Source organism: Rhinopithecus roxellana, chromosome 2, assembly GCF_007565055.1.
Source record: "Rhinopithecus roxellana isolate Shanxi Qingling chromosome 2, ASM756505v1, whole genome shotgun sequence".
Classification (NCBI taxonomy): Eukaryota; Metazoa; Chordata; class Mammalia; order Primates; family Cercopithecidae; genus Rhinopithecus; species Rhinopithecus roxellana.
This window is the reverse complement of record NC_044550.1, coordinates 51,860,737-51,881,691: the sequence shown is the minus strand read 5'-3', so window position 1 is coordinate 51,881,691 and position 20,955 is coordinate 51,860,737. Positions and strand designations below refer to the sequence as shown.

Sequence of the window (20,955 nt, the reverse complement as noted above, 5' to 3'; positions counted from 1 at the left end):
TTTTATTTATTTTCTGGAGGACCTCAGTAACAAGCACTTGTAGGTTATAAATAAGCCTTATAGGTTATAAAATGCTTTTTCAGAGGTAGTAACTTCTCATTTATACAGTTTTTATCATGCCAGTTAATTTCACTGAAAATACACAGAAATAAACTGAAATATGAACTCATGGGCCGGGTTGCGGTGGCTCACACCTGTAATCCTAGCACTTTGGGAGGGTGAGGCGGGCAGACTACCTGAGCTCAGGAGTTTGAGACCAGCCTGGGCAACATGGTGAAACCCCGTCTCTACTAAAAATATAAAAAATTATCCAGGTGTGGTGATGCATGCCTGTAGTCCCAGCTACTCGGGAGGCTGAGGCACGTGAATTAAGCTTGAGCCCAGGAAACAGAGGTTACAGTGAGCCGAAATCGCACCACTATACTCCAGCCTGGGCGATACAGTGAGACCCTGTCTCAAACAAAAAAAAAAACTTTGAAACAAAAAATACAGATGCAGAGTTACTGCATACATTTAACACTAAGAAACTCACAGTAAGTGAAAACAAAGTGACTTTTACTATTATGAAAGGATACTATTGCAGAGTTTTTCCTGTAAGAGACACTACTTTTGAAAAGCAGATGAGTTCTGTGTGTCTTTAGTTTTAAAAGTACGAATACCAGTAACTTTTGATGCCATAATTCCATTTGGGAATATATCTTAATAACAACAAAAATATAAGATGATGTTTCTTTTTTTTTTTTTTTTCCTTTTTGTGGAGAACGGGGTCTCGCTATATTACCCAGGCAGGTCTCGAACTCCTGGGCTCAAGCTATCCTCCTGCCTCTGCCTCCCTGACAGCTGGGATTACAGGCGCGAGGCACCGTGCCCGGCCAAGATGATGTTTCTTAGTATAACATAAAACAACTGGGGGAGGGGAGAACATTAAAAAAAAAAAAAAGATGATGTTTCTTAGTATAACATAAAACAACTGGGGGAGGGGAGAACATTAAAAAAAAAAAAAAACTAGCTGGGTGCGGTGGCTCACGCCTGTAATCCCAGCACTTTGGGCGGATCATGAGGTCAGGAGATCGAGACCATCCTGGCTAACCCAGTGAAACCCCGCCTCTACTAAAAAATACAAAAAACCAGCCGGGCGAGGTGGCAGGCACCTGTAGTCCCAGCTGCTCGGGAGGCTGAGGCAGGAGAATGGCGTAAACCCGGGAGGCAGAACTTGCAGTGAGCTGAGATCTGGCCACTGCACTCCAGCCCGGGCGACAGAGCGAGACTCCGTCTCCAAAAAAAAAAACTAATTTCCAACTGTAGGCTAATAGTTGTTTTGCCAGTTTTAGTGGACACTTTTTAGGATGTCTGCCAAGCCTACTTTTTACAACCGTTTTGCCCTGACATGAGAGTTTGCCAGTTATCCCTGTACCCACCTTTCACCCGAGCTGACCCAAACAGAACCAATTAGATTCTTGCCTGGCAATCTGGAGGTATTACATAGCCAATTGGCAAATCTTATGCTCTAGAAGACATCTAAATGCAGGAGCTATAGGTTGGCTGTTTTCTGGTCTGCCGGTGGATGAAGAAACAAAAAGGTCTGGAAGGATAACAATGTGCAGACAGAGAAAGTTCTGTTGGCTTTCTAGCTCCTGGTTCCAATTCCTTCCTAAAGTTCAGCTGCTTTCTGCCTACAGTTGTTATGATATAACTCTACGTTACATTCCCTATTTTCGCCCAAGTTGATATTTTTCCCTAACATTGCTCTATGAAATATACTGCCATTAAAAATAAAGAGGCTGGGTGTGGTGGCTTACACCTGTGTACTCTGGGAGGCCGAGGCAGGTGGATCACCTGAGGTCTGGGGTTCGAGACCAGCCCAGGCAACATGGCAAAACCCCGTCTCTACTAAAAATACAAAAATTAGCCTGGCATAGTGGTGGGTGTGTGTAATCTCAGCTACTTGGGAAGATGGGGCAGGAAAATCACTTGAACCTGGGAGGCAGAGGTTGCAATGAGCCAAGATCGCGCCATTGCACTCCAGTCCGGGCGACATACTGAGACTCCACCTCAAAAAAAACAAAAAAAAAAAATGCAAAAACAAAACAACTGAAGAATATGTAGCAACAGGAACAATGTTTGATGTATCAAATTTTTTAAAAATCATGACACAAATTTATGTCACTGTGACTGTCAACTATATCAAAGTATACATATATTAAGGAAAAACTGGAGCACATGGCAGAGTGAAAATAGTTATGTTAAAATGGTGAGAGTTCAGGCTAGATGTGGTGGCTCACACCTGTAATCCCAGTACTTCAGTACCTTGCGAGGCCAAGGAGGGTGGCTTGCTTGAGCTCAGGGGTTGGAGACCAGCCTGGGAACATGGTGAAACCCTGTCTCTACACAAAATACAAAAAAAGCTGGGCATAGTGGTGCACACCTGTGGTCTCAGCTACTCTGGAGGCTGAGAGAGGAGGATCACTTGAGCCCAAGAGGTGGCGGCTGTAGTGAGCTGAGATCATGCCATTGCACTCCAGCCTGGGTAATAATAAAAGGGTGAGATTCTGGATGTTTTTACCATCTAAAATTCCTGTTTTATATGAAAAAAGTAGTGTAATATGAATCAAAATATTTTAACTGCTTTTCTGTTAGTGTGCTCTACTGATGAGTATGGTGGCCATGGAAATATACTCCTTACTAAGATCTCCAACTGGGGAAAGCATAGTTGACTTAACAGCCCCAGCTGTGGATCTACCAGTGTGTCTGCTCTTAAGCCACACTTCCCCTGGGCTGTTCCTAGCCAATGACTAAGCACAGTGCAGGTATTAGTGCAAGTCCATGCCTATGGAACAACTTTTGGGCAACTTTGCTCAAACACTCCCCACCAGCCTAGTGGAACTTCCTTAAAATAGCACTGCAGTCCAAGGCTCTTCCTAACCGCTTGTCCTCTTACCCCCTCTCCTTTTGCAGGGGTCAGACTTGCAGTGTTGTCTGAAGGCTCTTCATGCCTGTTACTGCTTCCTCTTCTTTATCCTTCTCAGATTCAGTAAATCTCCTGCACTTATAATCCCATCTTGACATCTAGTTCTCAAAAGACCTGAACTGACACATGAAGTAGAACTGACACATGAAGTAGAGGGAAGTATATACTGTTATCAAATATACTTCCCTATTCTGTAAGAAGGATTATATATCCCTGCCTATTACTATGTGATGTGTTCACGTCAATGAAATGTGAGTGGAAGTGACATGGCCATTTTAAGCAAAGTTTTCAGAGCTGTTGTGAATTTCCATTAGCTTTTTTTTTTTTTTTTTTTTTTTTTGAGACAGAGTCTCGCTCTATCACCCAGGCTGGAGTGCAGTGGCACGATCTTGGCTCACTGCAAGCTCCACCTCCCGGGTTCACACCATTCTCCTGCCTCAGCCTCCCGAGTAGCTGGGACTACAGGTGCCTGCCACCATGCCTGGTTAATTTTTTTTTGTATTTTTAATAGAGACAGGGTTTCACCGTGTTAGCCAGGATGCTCTCGATCTCCTGACCTCGTGATCTGCCTGCCTCGGCCTCCCAAAGTGCTGGGATTACAAGCGTCAGCCACTACGCCTGGCTCTACTAGCTTTCTTACTGTTTGCCTTATGCCATGAGAACATGTCCCAAATAAGGGCTGCTCCTTCAGCCTGGATCCTGGATGAAGGTGACATTCAGAAAAGGAATAGAGCTACAGCCAAGATATAATGTGAGCAAGACCACACCATGGTTGTTGTAAGCCACTGAGATTGCAGTCTTTGTTACTACAGCTAAAGAAATACATCTCAGTCAATGAAGCTAAAGGAATAACAACATCTTGTTCAACAAGGGACAGCATCTATGATGGGGTCTCACAAGATTATACTGGAGCACATATAGAAAGCTGATATACAGCACGTGATATTGGCATTACAGATCAAATAGGGGAAATGATTGATACTTAATAATTTGGGGACATTTGGTTTTCCCTGTGAAAACTAAAAAGTAAAAATACATATAGGTTTGTGTAAGTATATGTTTGCACAATGATGAAATTGCCTAATGACACATTTATCAGAAGGTATAGCCCTCATTAAGCAACACATAACTGTATAAATCTAATCAAGATGTCAGGTTATCCCTAAAAAATGTCAGTCATTAACTTGATATGAACTCTATCTAGAAGTGGTTGAAGTGTTTGATATGTTAACTTACCTTTAATTCCCCTTGTAATGAAGCATACATTTCATTTATCTTATGTACCTCCTTTAAGGATCCATCTTCTTCAAAAAATTTAGAGCTGTAAAAAATTACCATTTCCTCAGGCAAATACACAAAACTCATTTTAATAAGGTGAAAAACTTACTGTCAAGGAGCAATGGAAGATTCTTTTTACTGGTTTTGTAGGAACCATAATTTTGTCAATCTATATGTATGCAGAAAAACCAACCACAAAACCTACTTCATTGATCTTCATATTAGCAAACATTTTAGCCTCCTAAGTACTATTGACAGGTCTCCCAAAAAAGCAAGGATGGGCAGGGGATGGGGGAAGATTGCATAAAAATAGATAAAAATTGAAGGAAGGAAAAAAGGTCTCTATTGGCAATGGGAACCGGAGTCAATTTTTTAAATATTTTACTGAATTCAAGTTACCTTTACTTGAAAGAGATCATTATTTTATTATCCATGAAATAAGGAAAAAAGTAATTCTAAGAAGGCATGACTCGTAAGACATCCCAGTGTCAGAGATAAATATGAAAAATGTGCATCTCACCAGGTGTGGTGGCTCACGCCTGTAATCCCAACACTTTGGAAGGCCGAGGCGGGCGGATCACCTGAGGTCGGGAGTTTGAGACCAGCCTGACCAACACAGAGAAACCCCATCTCTACTAAAAAAACACAAAATTAGCCGGGCATAGTGGTGCATGCCTGTAATCCCACTACTCAGGAGGCTGAGGCAGGAGAATCGCTTGAACCTGGGAGATAGAGACTGCAGTGAGCTGAAATCATGCCATTACACCCCAGCCTGGGCAACAAGAGCAAAACTCCGTCTCAAAAAAAAAAAAAAAAAAAAAAAAAAACAGGAAAATGTACACCTCAGAATCAAAGAAATATGGTATTCAGTTTTCAAACTGGTAGCACTGTGGGGACACAAAAGTAAGTAAAACCTAACCCCTTAATCTCAAAGTTTACACTCTAGTAGGTGTCCTATACTACCAGTGTTGCTGTTTTTGACATTACTTCCTTAATGGCCACAAAGAAAGTTATATCTAAGCAGCCTATAGTATGAGTGAGTCTTGGCTAAAGTCTAATTTTTACAAATATCTAATTTCGAAGCCTTTAATCGGAACCACTACCTTAGAAAATTATAATTTTTAGGCTATATACTTATTCTCACCTAGAATAGATATGCTAAAATTTACAGGATATGCAACAAGCTCCTCCCAGTACTTTTTTTTTTTTAATTTCTTTTGTAGAGATGGGGTTTTGCTGTGTTGCCCAGGCTAGTCTCCAACTCCTGAGCTCAAGAGATCCTCCTGCCTCAGCCTCCCAAAGTGCTAGGATTGCAGGTGTGAGCCACCATGCCTGGACTAACCACCACCTTTTTTGTATCTTGTAAGTAGACAAGCACTAACAGGAGGGGATGAGGAAGGTAAAAACAGCCTAGTTTACTTGAGTAATGGATTAGTTTTCCCTTTCGTTTTTATTCTGCTGTTGTTTGAGAAATAAGAAAATTAATTTCAAAGGTGAATAGAAGTTTTGTGAGAAAGCAGTTGAATCTTACCTGTGTGTTTGTACTGCTCGGCTAAAACCAGTGGACATACAGGAACCTGATACAGTTTTATAACCTAGTTGTTCAGACATGCCCAGATTGGCAACCACTAAAGGTACCCTGTGAAAAAGTCTGACAAAATAAAACTTTATAAATTTAGAATGAAAAGAAAGATTAGTATCTACCTGCTGGAATAGACTACTTATCCCCTACAAGATTTAAAAAATATGCTCCCCAAAATCCATTTTTTACTGCTTATCCAAAATAGAATTTACTGACTTGAGACAACTGTTTTTTTTGTTTTTTTGTTTTGAGACAGGGTCTCACTCTGTCTCCCAGGCTGCAATGGAGTGGTGCAATCATGGCTCAATAATGCAGCTTCAACCTCCCAGGCTCAAGCAATCCTCTTGTGTCAGCCTCCCAAGTAGCTGGGACTACAGGTGCCCATTACCACACCCGACTAATTTTTAAGTTTTTTGTAGAGATGAGGTCTCCTTTTGTTGCTCAGTGATCCTCCTCCCTTGGCCTCCCAAAGTGCTGGGATTACAGGTGTGAGTCACCACACTGGGCCCAGGTGACATGTAAAGCTGTGAAATGTGCTTAGTATAATGGTGTGGAAAAGCAGTTTAATGGCTCCTTGGATTAGTACATGTATAAATAAGGCAGTATTAACATTGAGATTTACCCTATCTTCCATGAACAATAAAATTATTCTTAGTTGGTACTCTTTTAACGTAATTCTCATATTCCATGAAAATGTAGTTTACTATATACAACCTGTAGGGAGTCCCTGGTTAGACTCATTTTAGTGGACCATCAAGAGCTACTTTGTTTCTTTGCTCAGTTATAGAAAAGCTACTCAAGTATCTAGGCTTAAATTCTAAATTATACCCTTTATCAATCAATATAAAGGTTTTTCCACCTTAAATAGTAAATAAGAGCAAATCTTCAGTGCCAGAATACAAGTCATCATCTCACACTGGGCTTCTAATTTCCTTATCTGACCATTATTTTCCCACCTATAAAGTAACAGATGGTAAGATCTACTTCTGAGGGTTATTGTGACAATCTGATGCGACAATATATGAGAACACTTTGTAAGCTGCAAAAGCTACTAAACACTAGATATATTTTTCTATTAGTTTAATACAGCCAGTGACTGGCCAACATTTACCCTTTTTGAGGTTTATATAAGGAATGTTCCAGTCGATGAGTAGAGCAGCTTTCTGTTATTATACTTGGTGTTAATAGCAGAAAAACAAGGTCTTGGTTTGAAAAATGCTCCTGCAAGTTCTTGTGAAGCAGCCTCTCTCTAAACGTCATGATCTGATCTGAATGACGACGGAATTTGTACCAACCTACCACATTCTGAAATACAGAAAAAAAAGAATGTACATCTTAATAGTTACAATATGTCTTACTACTATAATTAAATAAAATAAACAACCTTAAAATGGTTTTCTTAATATTTAGAAAGATTTTGGGCATATATAAACAAAGAATACACTTAATCATATGCTTAAAAAAATATACAAACTGACTTACTTTCCATTCATTTAAAAGCATATAATTTTGATCAATAGAGATTAAAAGGGAGAAGTAAATTCTTGACTTCCTATAGTTTCTTTTATGGCATTTGCTATCTTGCAATCTTAATCTTTAGTCAAAATTTAAATGAAAAAAATATCAATGCCAATGATTCACTTAAAAGGCAATCACTCCCTGAAAACAAATTAATTGCCTGTATGGACACTTGGTTTGTTATAAATTAAACTGAACCCTACAGCTTTTACCTAAAATTTACATGGGAATGGTATCACCTACCTGACAAAATTGGTTTCAAGATTAAGATCAGATTAAAGGGTTTTGTAAACTACAACATACTAAGCAAATGTGTTTATATTACTAGACCTTTTTTTAACTCGGAAAATAATTCTCCTTTACTTAAGACAAAGAGAAAACCAACCACTTTGCTTAGAGACCTGTGAGTTTCAGCAACTAAATTTTATATCTGCACATTTAAATTGAGGAAATTAAAATTAGTTTTTAAAAATAAGGCATTTTTACAGGTACATTTTTAAATACTCAAATTGATTGGGGAGGGAAACAATCATTTTCAGCCAAACACATTTTTTGAAAGAAATATCTTTTTTTTTGTTTTTTGAGACAGAGTCTGGCTCTGTTGCCCAGGCTGGAGTGCAATGGCATGATCTCAGCTCACTGCAACCTCTGCCTCCCGGGTTCAACTGATTCTCCTGCCTCTGCCTCCTGAGTAGCTGGGACTACAGGCAGGCGCCACCACACCCAGCTATTTTTTTTTTTTTTTTTTTCTATTTTTAGTAGAGACGGGGTTTCACCATCTTGGTCAGGCTGGTCTGGAACTCACCATCTTGGTCAGGCTGGTCTGGAACTCCTGACCTCGTGTTCCACCCTCCTCAGCCAACCAAAGTATTGGGATTAAAGGCATGAGTCACCGTGCCCAGCCAAGAAACATCTTTCAATTAATCTATTTTTATTTTCAAATCAAAGTTTTAAGAGAAAAAGTAGTGCCTTGAAAAAATTTTGTGTTTGGGGGAAAAATCCATTTTGATCATTCAACAACTTTTAACCAAACACGAAGTACGTTGTAGAGGATCCAAATTCAGTGCTATATAGGAAACATCCCTGCAGTATCTATCAAAAATAATAACTGAGGCCAGGCACGGTGTGTGGTGGCGGCTGCCTATAATCCCAGCTACTCGGGAGGCTGAGGCAGGAGAATCGCTTGAACACAGGAGGCAGAGGTTGTAGTAAGCCGAGATCATGCCACTGCACTACAGCCTGGGTGACACAGCCAAGACTCCGTCTCAAAAAAACAAAGCAAAAAAACCCAAAAAACTACAGCCAAGTGAAATAACAGAACTGATTAGGTCACAGAATAAATGGTAGCGGGAAGGGGTATGGTGGAAACACAAGAGAAAGAGATAAATGTTAATTATATTAGTCAAAGGATGAGAACAAAATTAATATTTTTAATTACTTAATTTTATTTTCAGAGTAACCACTTTGAATTTCTGGGAAGAACAAACCTTTTCTTACCTACTTTACAGGATACCATGATGTCAAACACTGCTTAAAAATTCTGCCAAAGTACTGTGTGTTTTTAAGAACCAAAAACAATGCAAGTAATACCAAAAAAAGGAAAGATAAATTAGAGAATACCTTTTTGACATTTGATAATATTTTCTTCAGTGCTTGCTCGTTTACTTCACCTGAAGAATTATAAAAGCTGTAAAAGCCAAAATTAAAGGTATTTCAAATATGCTAAAAATATAAATAATTTTATTAGTATTTTAAATTTTAGTTATTCCTAACCCAATACCCAAAGCCCATATACCTATTTGCCTGTCAGATGAAGTCCTAAAACAAATAGTAGAGAAAGTTCTCAAATTAACTGACTTAAAGTGGTAGAAACATAAAGTCCATAAAGCAATGAAAAGGAAAAAGGTGTAACTTAAGAGACAAGTTTTGGGAATCATTTTTTTTGAACCTGAAACAATAAACTATCCATGAAATATAGGTATTAAAATGTAAGTTCACATAGCCGATTCACAATTCATTCAGTTTACTCATTTATATTTTTTACAACATTGATACATACGAAAGAATGTATAACCAGTAATGAAGCACAATAACAAAAGGTCAATTTATTATTCACTGCTGGTTACAAAAGCTATGTATTTTAGGAGATAGCTGGGTTTTTTGGGCTGGGGGAAGGGAATAGGTTTTGTTTGGTTTAGTTCAGGAGTTGGAATATCCAAGATGTAGGAAGAATTAAAAGATAATTCTAAAAGATTCTACTTCCAGCTTTCTTTCCCTTCCAATAACAGAGACTGCAAATAATATTTTCTTCTTTTTACCATTCATTAAGATCAACAATATTTTCTATGATGGTTAAATATGTTATACAAAATCCTTTATAAATAATTTTTGCCAGGGCGCAGTGGCTCACACTTGTAATCCCAGCACTTTGGGAGGCTGAGGGGGGTGGATGGCTCGAGCCCAGAAGTTCAAGACCAACCTGGGCAATGTGGCAAAACCCTGTCTACAAAAAAATAAAAAAATTAGCTGGGGCGTGATGGTGTGTGCCTGTAGCCCCAGTTTCTAGAGGGAGCGAGGTGGGAGGATCACTTGAGCCTGGGAGGCAGAGTTTGCAGTGAGATGAGATGGCTCTACTGCACTGCAGCCTGGGCAACAGAGCAGACTCTGTCATCTAGTTGTATTTTCAGTATTTGCCTACTTACAATTCCAATATCAAAATACAAGAAACTATTCTCTAAATACAAGAATTTATTCCTGTATTTCCCTAGAATGGTCCACTTCTGAGCTCAAATCGGAGCATAAAACAGTATATTAGGGTAAAATTAGCAACAGGATAACAGTGCACATCATCTGTGGAAGCACTAGGTTTATGTGAAGTTTCTGGGGAGAAGATGAATGGGGTGGCATTTTATGTAGAAACTGATATATCATGCAGAATTCATGTCAAACTGCATAATTTTTTTTGAGACACGGTCTCGCTCTGTCACCTGGGCTGGATCTCGGCTCACAAGCAATCCTTTCACATCACCCTCCCTAGAAACTGGGACTACAGGCACGCCAACACACCCCGCTAATTGTTTTGTATTTTTTGTAGAGAGGCAGTTTCGCCATGTTACCCAGGCTGGTCTTCAACTCCCTGAGCTCAAGTGATCCAGCCACCTCACCTTTCAAAGTGCTGGAATTATAGGCGTGACCCACCTGCATAATTTTTTAAAAAGTGACTTTAAGTTTTAAGTTTCAGAAGCCGGGCACAGTGGCTCACGCCTATAATCCCAGCACTTTGGGAGGCTGAGGTGGGTGGATCACTTGAGGTCAGGAGTTTGAAACCAGCCTGGCCAACATGGCAAACCCCCATCTCTACAAATACAAAAAAGAAAAAAAACCCAGGCATGGCGGTGCACGCCTGTGGTCCCAGCTACTCATGAGGCTGAAGTAGGAGAATCGCTTGAACCTGGGAGTTGGGAGGTTGCAGTGAACTGAGATCAGAGCACTGCATTCCAGCCTGGGCAACAGAGACCTTGTCTGAAAAAAAAAGAAAGAAAGAAAGAAAGAAAAAAAACTCTATCCATCCACACACTAAGTTTCAGTAGGCTATTTCCGAGGTAATTTCCTCCAGATTTCTGAGGTAACCAAATCAGTGCATTTCAGTGGAAAAGTCTGCATCACAATGTATTTAGTGCAGGGTTAACAAACTTTCTGTAAAAGGATTGTATAGAAAATATTTCAGGCTTTGACAGCCACATCCAGTCTCTATTGCATATTTTTCCTCCTTTTTTTTTTACAACCCTTAAAAAATGTAGTAAACAAGGCCAGGCGTGGGTGTCTCACACCTGTAATCCTAGCACTTTGGGAGGCTGAGGCAGGCAGATCACGAGGTCAAAAGATCAAGACCATCCTGGCCAACACGGTGAAACTTTGTCTCTACTAAAAATACAAAAAAAATTAGCCAGGCGTGATGGAACCTGCCTATAGTCCCAGCTACTTGGAGGCTGAGGTAGGAGAATCACTTGCACCTGGGAGGCAGAGGTTGCAGTGAGCCGAGATTGCACCACTGCACTCCAGCCTGGTGACAGAGCAAGACTCTTGTCTCCAAAAAAAAAAGTAGTAAACAGTCTCAGATTGAGGGCCATATAAAAATACATCATGGGGCTCTATTTTAGCAACCTCTGTATTAGAGCAGGAAGAGGAAGAAACTGCATAGTATGATGCTGGATTAGAGCTCAAGAAATCCTTATTCTTCTAATTTTTGCCCTGCCATTAACTAGATCTGTGGCCTTGGTTAAATCATGAACTTTTCAGGCCTATTATTGTGTTGTTTAATGAAGTATGTAGTTACCCTCTGAATGAGAAGTATTTCACATGCCTCTCCTAATGCCTTTCTACCTCGCTTTAATCCTGTAAGAGCTAAAAGGCTCAGGCATTGGTTTCTTATCACTGAAATAGATGGTTTCTTCAGGTCTCAGCCTCTATTAAATTAGTCTAATTATTAATGTGGTTGAAAAAGGTACTGAATCACTTTTTGCTCCTCCTTTAAATCCTTTGTTGGTCCAGAAGATCCTTATGAGTCTCCACTAAGAGTTCCTCAGTTATCTAACAAATATTTTTGCATATCCATTACACATAAGGCAGTGTAGAAGCTGTACCTTTTCTTGGTATAGCAGTTTAAGACCACGCTAAGCTCCTTTTTTCTGCTCTCCTCCTACAGTTACTTCTCACCTTAACCATATGCTCCACTGTAATTCTTACATAACTTTAAAGATGTGTATAGTACGTAGTCTGTAAGATAGTTATGCTGATCTTCTTTTTTTTTTTTTGGAGACAGCGTCTTGCTCTGTCACCCAGGCTGGAGTGCAGTGGCATGACCTCAGCTCACTGCAGCCTGTCTCCTGAGTTCAAGTGATCCTCCTGCCTCAGCCTCCCCAGTAGCTGGGACTACAGACGCATGCCATCACTCCTGACTAATTTTTGTATTTTTAGTGGAGACAGTGTTTCACCACGTTGCCCAGGCTGTTTGTGCTGATTTTTCTTGCATGGTTTATATAAATCATAAAACTATTTCATTAAAATTATACATTGCTACGGTTACATGATTACATGTGTTTGCTTTGTGAAAATTCATTTATTTGTGTACTTTTCTACGTGTATGCTATACTCAATAAAAAGCTAAAAAATACACAATGTATTAGAGTTAACAGTACTATGACTATCTGTAGGACTGAGTGCAAGCATTCATCCTAGAAAAGCAATAGGAAACAGGTTAAAGAACATAACCAGCTGAGTGCAGTGGCTCACGCCTGTAATCCCAGTACTTTGGGAAGCCAAGGAAGGAGGATGGCTTGAACCCAGGAGTTTGAGACCAGCCTGAGCAACATGACAAAACCCTGTCTCTACCAAAATACAAAAATCAGCCGAGTGTGGTGGCTGGTGCCTGTGGTCCCAGCTACTTGGGAGGCTGAGGTGGAGAGGGTCACCTGAGCGCAGAAGATGAAGGCTACAGTGAGTTGTGTTCACGCCACTGCACTCCAGCCTGAGTGACAGAGTGAGACCCTGTCTCAAAAAGAAAAACAAAGAACATGACCAGCTAACAGATAAAAGATAACACTAAAAAATATAAATGAGGAACCAGTTGCTAAAATATGCTGACATAAAAGGGTAGAAAAAAGGGCTGCTATTGATGTATAAGAACACTTCATTTACTGAGTTTATAATATGCAATGAGGTGACTGGGTGTGAGAAGGAAAAGCAATTCTCAAGGTAAACTGGTGCCTGGGAAAGGTAATGGAGATCAGCTTAAAGTAATATAAATACAGAGAAAGAACTACTAGGGTGGACAATACACAAGTGATTTTTTTCAGCTACTTAAAAAAAACTTTCCATTCTACTCAGTACCACCATGTATAGGTGATAACTAAGATAATCTGTTAGTTTTAAAAACTATTTCACTTGCAGAGAGTAATTTTCACAATGGATCATTTACTTACTAGCACTACTACTTACCTAAAAAGCTGATAGCATGGAATATATTTCTGAACGTCTGGAAGAAAAGGATTTTTTAGTTATGATTACATTAATTCAATTCACAATCATTTGAATACTGCATATTGAGCCTTTACCTCATGCCAGGAAGTATTTTACCACTGATTATCTAATTTTTATCCTCACAACAAATCTGAGACATATACTATCATTATTCCCCTTTCAAAGATGATATAACAGGCAAAGAGAGACAAGTGGCTTGCCCAATCCACTGGCAGGGCCAGAGTTCAAAACCCAGAACCTCGCCTGGAACCACAATGCTATATTTCCTCTAAATAATGATCTAACAAGTCCAACACAAAAGATAAATTCAAAGTTGCCACATTTTCACTGAGTTCTAAAAATGCTGTACTCTAAATTTACCCAATTAATAAAATCACCTGTTAAAGGAATTTAAAATGATGAAAATCTTCTTAACCAAAGCAATGGAATAATATGTTGATCTTGGATTTTACGTGTTTAAACATCTGTGATAATCCAACATTTAAATTTGAGCAAATACCTTAGAGCTTAGCACTGTACCTAATACCACAATGTAGTTGCTCAGTAAACATTTGCTTAATTAAATCAAATGCCTAGAACTATGTTAGATACTTTGGACGGCACACTAATTTCAATTAGGGAAAAAAAATATGCTCTAAGGGTTTGCTTTTATTTTTTAATTTTTAAAAAATAATCTTGTATTGCTATAAAGGGCTTGCTTTTAAAACTCAAGTGTTCGAACCCCCCCCCCCCAAAAAAAAACTACAGTAAAATTACAAACTACAGGGTTTCAATGCTTCCGGGTTGGCACTGCAGTGGCATTTGTGACTGTGGGAACCTCAGTTTCCTAGTCGCCCGATGAGCCTGAGCGGCAGCAGCAAAGTACCACAGCCATGAGATGTCTGGTCTGAATTGTATATGGCGGCCTTGCCTCTATCATTGCTGAGTTTGGAACTTTCCCCATGGACCTTACCAAAACACACTTCAGGTAGGTTCAAGGCCAAAGCATTGATATCCGTTTCAAAGAAATAAAATATAGACGGATGTTTCATGCTTTGTTTTGGATCTACAAAGAGGAAGGTGTATTGGCTCTGTATTCAGGAATTGCTTCTGTTTGCGAAGACACGCATCATATGGCACCATTAAAATTGGGATTTACCAAAGCTTGAAGCAATTATTTGTAGAACGTTTAGAAGATGAAACTCTTTCAATTAACATGATCTGTGGGGTGGTGTCAGGAGTGATATTTTCCACTATAGCCAATCCCACCGATGTTCTAAAGATTCGAATGCAGGCTCAAGGAAGTTTGTTCCAAGGGAACATGATTGGCAGCTTCATTGATATATACCAACAGAAAGGCACCAGGGGTCTGTGGAGGGGTGTGGTTCCAACTGTTCAGCATGCTGTCATCGTTGTGGGAGTAGAGCTACCAGTCTATGATATTACTAAGAAGTATTTAATATTGTCAGGAATGATGGAAGACACAACTTTAAAGTGCTTTGTTTCCAGCTTTACGTGTGGTTTGGCTGGAGCTCTTGCCTCTAATCCAGGTGATGTGGTAGGCACTCGTATGATGAACCAAGAGGGCAATCGTGGGATATGTGGATCTCTGTAAGTGTACTTTGGATGGTATTTTAAAGACGTGGAAACGTGAGGGCTTTTTTGCACTCTATAAAGGATTTTGGCCAAAGTGGCTTCAGCTTGGACCCTGGAACATTATTTTTTAAATTACATATGAGCAACTCAAGAGGCTTTAACTCTTAAGGACTGAATTATACGTGAGCCCAGCCCTGCCAGCCTTTCTACTGCTTTTCCCTTTTCCGGTGTTCTAATGTATTTTGGCAAAGTTATAAGTGTTTACCAAACTGTTGGTCTCCTAAGGGCCTCCTGAACAGTAGGATGGTTCAAAGTTATTTATATGTTTGGGTTACCATGTTAACTTTTCCCTGAGAGAAAGTGTTAACATTGAGACTCTAGCCTCTGATTGGTATGTTCTATGAAGATGGATACTGATGGATGACACTGAAAATGGCCTGCTTTCCAAATGTGGGTTAAATGTAATTGGTTGAGCCCCAGACTTGGGCTAGAGCAGAAGGCATAGGCCAGGGTGGTTACTGCTATATATGTTATAGACCTCGTTTCTCATTAAAGTATTTATTGGCAGAAAAAAAAATTATAAACTGCATTAGCATATGTATAAAACATACGATAAAAGCCCAGTTTCCTTAAGTAATGTGATTACAAATTACTAAAAGCAAAATAGTACAAATGCAGCCAAAGAATAGGATAGGCCTCTCCTTTTCAAATAAAAAGGCCAAGAAAAAAAGTAAAAAGTATGAAAAAATACTTAACCTCTTTTGTAACTAAGATATGCAAATTAAAATGCTATTTTTTTCACTTATCAAATTGGCAACGATTAAAAGATTTGACAATATCTAGTGTTGGCAAGAGCATGGGGGCTAGGCATGGTGGCTCAGGCCTGTAATCCCAGCACTTTGGGAGGCCAGTGCGGGCGGATCACCTGAGGTCAGGAGTTCGAGACCAGCTTGGCCAACATGGTGAAACCCTGTCTCTACTAAAAATACAAACATTAGCTGGGTGTGGTGGCAGTCGCCTGTAATTCCAGCTACTCGGGAGGCTGAGGCAGGGAGAATCACTTGAACCTGGGAAGCAGAGGTTGCAGTGAGCTGGGATCCTACCACTGCACTCCAGCCTGGGCGACAGAGCAAAACTCCATTTCAAAAAAAATAAGGAGTATGGGGACCTAGGCACTTTTATATACTGTGGAGAAGCCTAAAATGGCATAAGTCTTCCAAAAGGCAATCAGCTAGTCTACCTCCAGGAATGTGACTTTCAAATATACACTCAAAGGCACAAAGATACGTACAATACTAAATGTTCATGGTAATACTGTTTAACAAAAACACAGAAAATCATTCTTACAGTTAAATAAATTATAAATTATGGTATGTCTATACAATAGGATATATGCAGCCAGCAGAAAGAATGACGGGCCCAGTACAGTGGCTCATGCCTGTAATCCCAACACTTTGGGAGGCCATGACAGGAGGACTGCTTGAGCGTAGGAATTTGAGACATGATGAAACCTCGTCTCTAATAAAAATACAAAAAATTAGCCAGGCGTGGTGGCACACGTCTGTAATCCCAGATACTCAGGAGGCTGAAGCAGGAGAATCGCTTGAACCCGGGAGGCGGAGGTTGCAGTGAGCTGAGATCGCACCACTGCACTCCAGGCTGGGAAACAGAGTGAGACTCTGCCTCAAAAAAAAAAAAAAAAGAAAAATGATATTGTAGAGGATTATGCATTATGCAACACTGGAAAGTGAACATGACACAATATTATGCCAAACCTTTTATAAGGTACACTACCAATTTTGTTTAAAAATATATATACACATATAGAGAAAAACTATGTTAGACAATCAGAAAACTCCCTATACATTTTATTTCTTTTAAACATTTTTTTCCCTATACATTTTAAAGGTTCTCCCCTGCTCTTCCCTGACAGAAAAGCTGCCACCAGCTATCTTTACCACCCACCCTTCAAACCCTTTGTAGCGTGGTCTCTTCCCCATTACACTCCAGAAATTACTGAGGATTTTCAGTCATCTAATAATCCAATTACTGCATTTTTCTCAGTTCTCATCTTCCAACTTTTCTGCAGCATTTAACATTTTATCTTTTTCCTTGGTCTTCCTATTGCTGGGCCATCTTCCTGCCAACTAAATAGCAAGTGTTTCATCCTTGTTTCCCTGGGAGTAATCTTATCTGCTTCCTAACTCTCATACTATTTCTTACTTTAGACCAGTCCATGGCCATAATTTTAACTGCAAAATGAGTGCAACATATCCTTTTAAATTATTTTTAAATTAATATATATTTCTTAATTTATTTTTATTTTTTGAGACAGAGTCTCGCTCTGTTGCCCAGGCTGGAGTGCAGTGGCACGATCTTGGCTCACTGCAACTTCTGCCTCTCGGGTTCAAGCAATTCTCCGGCCTCAGCCTCCCAAGTAACTGGGATTATAGGCATGCACCACTACACCTGGCTAATTTTTATATTTTTAGTAGAGATGGGTTTCACCATGTTGGCCAGGCTGGTCTCCAACTCCCGACCTCAGGTAATCCACCTCGGCCTCCCAAAGTGCTGGGATTACAGGTGTGAGCCACCTTGCCCAGCATCTATATTTCTTAATTTAAAAACAATAACTATGCTGACCCCTTTCAGCATACACTATCAAATATGGGAGACACAAATGACTCAAACATAGGAGAAATAAATAACTCACCAATTGTATAAACAACTTCAACATCATCCATTTGGGAATCAGTAATGCTATTCTTGGCTTCACCTTTTACTTCTCCAAGAAGAAAACCTTCCTATGAAGATAAAGAGGCAGTATATAGAATACACCGATAGAATTACTGTTCAGACACTTAACTAACCAGTATTTTCTGAGTATTTTACTATGTATACAAGTATGTGCTACCAGTCGGGGGCACATGAAAGATCTGAGATGCTTCTAGTTTACTTGGGAAAGATGAAGAGTTAAACAAAAATGAGAAGAGGCCAGGCACGGTGGCTCACACCTGTAATCCTAGCACTAGGAGGCTAAGCTGGGCAAATGGTTTGAGCCCAGAAGTTCAGTACTAGCCTGGGCAACAGGGTAAAACTCCGTTTGTACAAAAAATACGAGAAAAATTAGGCATGGTGGCACATGCCTGTAGTCCCAGCTACTTGGGATCACCTGAACCCAGGAGGTTGAGGCTGCAGTGAGCTGTGATCATGCCACTGCACTCCAACCCAGGCCATAGAGTGAAACTCTGCCTCAAAAGAAAAAAAGTAGAAATAAAGAGGAGAGGAAGGGAGAGATTAGCCTGGCCTGAAATAATTAAGAGTTGGCCCTGGGGAGGCAAGTGCGGATTAGACTAAAGCGGTGGGCAGTATTTGTGTAAGCAGAGCATGGAGAACTCGGCACACTTGGAAGCATACAAGACTTAAAAGCCAGAAATGAGCACACACCGAGGAATGAGTAGAGCACCATGCCTTGGAGCAGAAGGAAATCAAAGGTAAATTAGAGCGAGCCAATAATGGGACATCCTGAATGACTACTCTGGATTTAACCACATGTGCTTCTGGGAGTTACAGAAAGCTTCTAAGGTATGAAATGACATGATTAGTGTTTTCTGATTAAAACTCATGCACAGGCCGGGCGCGGTGGCTCAAGCCTGTAATCCCAGCACTTTGGGAGGCCGAGACGGGCGGATCACGAGGTCAGGAGATCGAGACCATCCTGGCTAACAGCGTGAAACCCCGTCTCTACTAAAAAATACAAAAAAACTAGCCGGGTGAGGTGGCGGGCGCCTGTAGTCCCAGCTACTCAGGAGGCTGAGGCAGGAGAATGGCGTAAACCCGGGAGGCGGAGCTTGCAGTGAGCTGAGATCCGGCCACTGCACTCCAGCCTGGGCGACAGAGCGAGACTCCGTCTCAAAAAAAAAAAAAAAAAAAAAAAAAAACTCATGCACAATATGAAAGATTAAAATTCAATTTGAGTCTCCTTTCTAAAAGGAGTGCTGTGAGCCCAATTCTTTTAAACTACTTGTATTCTGCCACCCCCGTGGTAATTCATCTGAGTTTTGGAGAATTCAGTTTCTCTAGGTACACTTAAAGACCCAATGTACTTGACAATGAAGATTTCATATCTTCTTTTTTTGAGAAAAGGTCTAGCTCTGTCATCACCCAGGCTAGAGTACAGTGGTGCAATCACTGCTCACTGCTCCTTTGACCTTCCGGGCTCAAAGCAATCCTCCTGCCTCAGCCTTCCAAGTAGCTGGGTCTACAGGCATGTGCCACCACACCGGGCTAATTTTTAAAATTTTTTGTAGACATGAGGTCTCCTTACGTTGCCCAGGCTGGTCTTGAACTCCCGGGCTTAAATGATCCTACCTCCGCCTCCCAAACTGCTGGGATTACAGGAATATTTTATATTCTTAATAATTAATAACGTTTTCCCCTAAAAGTAAAAAAGGATTATTTCCATAATGTGAGTCTTTACTGGAATCACACGGGGGGATATCCAGAATCTAGTGTTCTTGATTTTGATACTCCCAAAGACGAACTCAGGGAAGGTGAGCAGGGGCAATCCAAGTGCAACTACCCAGAAAAACCAGCCTTTAAAGACTTCAGGAAAAAGATCTGAGAAACAGGGGCCTCCCTAGCACCCAGGTATTTCCCAAGGGCTAATCCTTTCAGCTACCGAGGAATTAAGGTCCCACTCTATCTACACTAAAGACATTCCAAAATAATTTCCACAGCTACACATATATTTTAAATGGCCATATATTTGTTTTTATTAGGTATTAATTTGTAAGGTTATCTGAAATTGTATACATAAAACATATCAATTCCAACCTTTATTAGGATTGTGCTAAAAAGCAATTTTGTAATGTTTAGATTTCCAAGAGACCGGGTCTCACTAGGTTGTCCCGGATGGTCTCCAACTCGTGGGTTCAGGTGATCCACCCACCTCCGCCTCCCAAAGTGCTGGAATTACAGGCGTGAGCCACCGCGCCCGGTCTATATTAAGGCAATTTTGAGAGTAAAACAGGTGTTATCTTAAAATGTACTTAGCAGAAATTACTAGGCATTGTTCAGCATGGTATTCTCCGAACTGTACCACACAGCAGGGAGGTTATTTTAGATGCTTAGATGTTCTTTCTGCAAGTTACTGAAAGTACTACAGGACATTAACTACTTCCGAGCTCAACGTTTTACAGTGTTTCTTTAATTTCATAGAACTTTTAGAAAATAGGCAACGTACTTTTCAAAACTGTTTTACAAATTTAATAACGCAAATAAAAAGATATCTGATATACCAGATTAAGCTGTTCCATCCACTAACATCTATTTTTATTCCCTTACCATCCTACTATCTCAACAAACACGCACAGGCGCTGCTCTGCATGACAAAGTCCGCCTGGCTTTGCAAACGCCTGTCGGACGTCGCGAGAAACGGAAAGTTTACCGCAGGCTCCGCAGAGCAGCGGGAAGACGCTCCGTGAACTTTCCATCTTTTCACGCCCAAGTTTCCACAGCGAAAGGGGCGCCGAGGAAAGATGGGAGCGTGTGGGACACTGGTCGGAAAAGGGAAATCAACAGAGGATAGCAGAGGGAGGGCTAATGCTGGAGAAGACTTCGTGGGCAGGAGGCACCTTAGGGACCGCTGAGGGGGAGAGAAGGCAGAGCCGCGACGGCAGGGAGGAGGCGCGGCGGCGTCGGGGGAGCGGGCGGGGGACCGGGGCAACAGCCGCGAGGCAGGCCGCGCGCAGGGGTCTTCCCAGGCCACGCCGGACCCCGCCCCGTCCCTCGGCTCACCGTGTCCGAGTCCGTGTTGAGGTGCTGGAAGGCGAGTGCGCCGAGCACAAAGCCCGAGAGCACCGCCGACGTACTCTCCCCCTCCATGCTACGGTCGCCTCAGGCTCCACGAGAGGACGAGGGCGGGGTGAGCGGATCCCGGATCCCGTGGTGGCGGCGAGGCGGGGCCCAGCGAGGAGGCGGGGCCTGCGCCGGC

General features: G+C 41.0%; 1 protein-coding gene and 1 pseudogene across 3 annotated transcripts in view; one reads left to right on the top strand and one right to left on the bottom strand.

Moving 5' to 3' along the window:
* The window catches only part of ABRAXAS1 (abraxas 1, BRCA1 A complex subunit), a 25,958-nt gene extending 5,003 nt beyond the window's left edge, over positions 1-20,955 (bottom strand). For 2 of the 3 annotated variants that reach the window (XM_030916010.1, XM_010358961.2), the window contains exons 1-7: positions 20,760-20,955; positions 17,674-17,764; positions 13,344-13,380; positions 8,967-9,033; positions 6,940-7,133; positions 5,778-5,897; positions 4,205-4,289 (exon numbers count right to left, since the gene is read on the bottom strand). In XM_030916010.1, coding sequence (XP_030771870.1) covers positions 4,205-4,289; positions 5,778-5,897; positions 6,940-7,133; positions 8,967-9,033; positions 13,344-13,380; positions 17,674-17,764; positions 20,760-20,846 — 681 coding nt within the window. In that variant the 5' untranslated portion in view covers positions 20,847-20,955. The remainder of the gene's footprint in view (positions 1-4,204; positions 4,290-5,777; positions 5,898-6,939; positions 7,134-8,966; positions 9,034-13,343; positions 13,381-17,673; positions 17,765-20,759) is intronic. The other variant, XM_030916021.1, reaches the window with a different exon arrangement.
* On the top strand, positions 14,270-15,121 carry LOC104658835 (annotated as a pseudogene).